The 1,561-nt window shown below is 52.5% G+C and overlaps 1 protein-coding gene across 1 annotated transcript; it reads left to right on the top strand.

The window, feature by feature from the left end:
* Positions 1 to 447: 447 nt before the first annotated feature.
* YALI1_F26367g (uncharacterized protein) lies at positions 448 to 1,269 on the top strand (the record flags this gene model as incomplete). The annotated part of the gene is made up of 1 exon (XM_505638.3): positions 448 to 1,269. One exon carries the CDS (start codon positions 448 to 450, stop codon positions 1,267 to 1,269), a length of 822 nt encoding a protein of 273 aa, XP_505638.3.
* Between the last annotated feature and the right edge of the window lie 292 nt (positions 1,270 to 1,561).

The following is a 1,561-nucleotide window of genomic DNA, read 5'->3' as shown; positions in this document are numbered from 1 at the left end:
TCCATCCCACGCTAGTGGCGATAATCTGGTTGTTGGACATGCAACAGAGGGAGACCTCAGTGGTTACAAGGTCCGGAGAGTCTTTTTGCGAAACCGCGTGTGTCGGACGAGCCCGAAAGCCGACGTCATTGCCACCCTTTGGGCAATACTCCGCTTGTCGCCCCTCTGAAGCCCAGACTGCCCCATTGTGCACAAATAGTGGGTGTCAAGGTTACGGTTCTCGCTTGCGGAACTAGGTTCACGCTTGTGTGTCTGACTTTTTAGACGAGGGTTTGAGAATTGCAAATGGGACTCGACAAGGTTCGAGGTGGGCTTTGTAGACGCAAACTCTGCTTGTTTTTGTGGTTTGGCGAATGATTTTACGATTTCTACACTTTGGGCCTTGTTTACTCTATCGCAGTTTGAATTTCATATTGGCCTACCTCCCTATATCCTATAAGCAGCTTCATGTATATAGATATATATATATATCAATGGCTCACGGGCAAACGAAACCAGACCTCCACAACGATGTTCCCCTACCACCAACTGCTGCCGCTCAACAAAAACCATTCGAAACGCCCAAGGCGCAAGTACAACGAGATTGAGCGTTTGTACGTGTGCAACTGGCACGGCTGTTCCAAGGCCTATGGCACCCTCAACCATCTCAACGCGCACGTTGCGGCCCAAGGCCACGGCTCCAAGCGCGCCCCCAGCGAGTTCAAGGAGCTGCGACGCATGTGGAAGGAGCAAAAGAAGGCAAAGCTCATCGAACAGCAGTACGGACACGTCCCCCAGCTACAAGGCTCGTCGGCAGTAGTCCAGGGCCCCTCACAGACCGGACCTCCTGCTCCGGGCAACGGCTACTACCCGTACGGATACCAGAATGGCCAGCAAACCACGCCCGTGACCCAGCCACAGAGCTACTATCCCCAGAGACTCGCTCCCATCCAGAGTCACTACACGTACGACAAGAAGGACGGCGAACCCATGGTGCCTACCAGCGCATCACCGAATTTTGCAAACTCGGGCGTAGGCCAGGTGATGGCTACCGTCAACAACACAGCTGTGGTTTCCGGCCTGACAACGCCCGTCACGCCGTCAAACTCCACTACAGTGGCCGCTACGGGCTCGGCGCAACCAGGATACAACTACTACATGGATCAGTCGCAATCGGCACAGCAAAATCAGTACATGAAGTACTACCCCAAGCCGACGTCGTCGTACCAGTACGGCGCCGCTACATCACAGTACGCGCGCGCAGGCACGGATATGGGTTATCAGGAGTAGACAGATGGGTATACGGTTATTTAATTAATACAGCTGGGCTGAAAGTAGACGTGAGTATGAGAATATGTATGTATTTCCTCCCTTCTATCTTTGTGGTCTTCCGCTATCTACAAGTAGTCCAGACTACCCCACTCACACTAGTGTGCGCTAGTGGTGTCAAAATAAAAAGGACGACCTTGTATTATCCACGGGCTTAGCTCCAAGAGCTCCAATAGTTTGCTGTGTAAAATCCAAACCTCCGGCGTGTTCGGAGGGCCTACCAGTAGTTTGTCTTATAACGTCCCTGATCTAG

The sequence above is a fragment of the Yarrowia lipolytica genome, chromosome 1F (assembly GCF_001761485.1).
Source record: "Yarrowia lipolytica chromosome 1F, complete sequence".
NCBI lineage: Eukaryota > Fungi > Ascomycota > Dipodascomycetes > Dipodascales > Yarrowia > Yarrowia lipolytica.
Note: the sequence above shows the minus strand (reverse complement) of the source record. Positions and strands in the feature narration are given on the sequence as shown.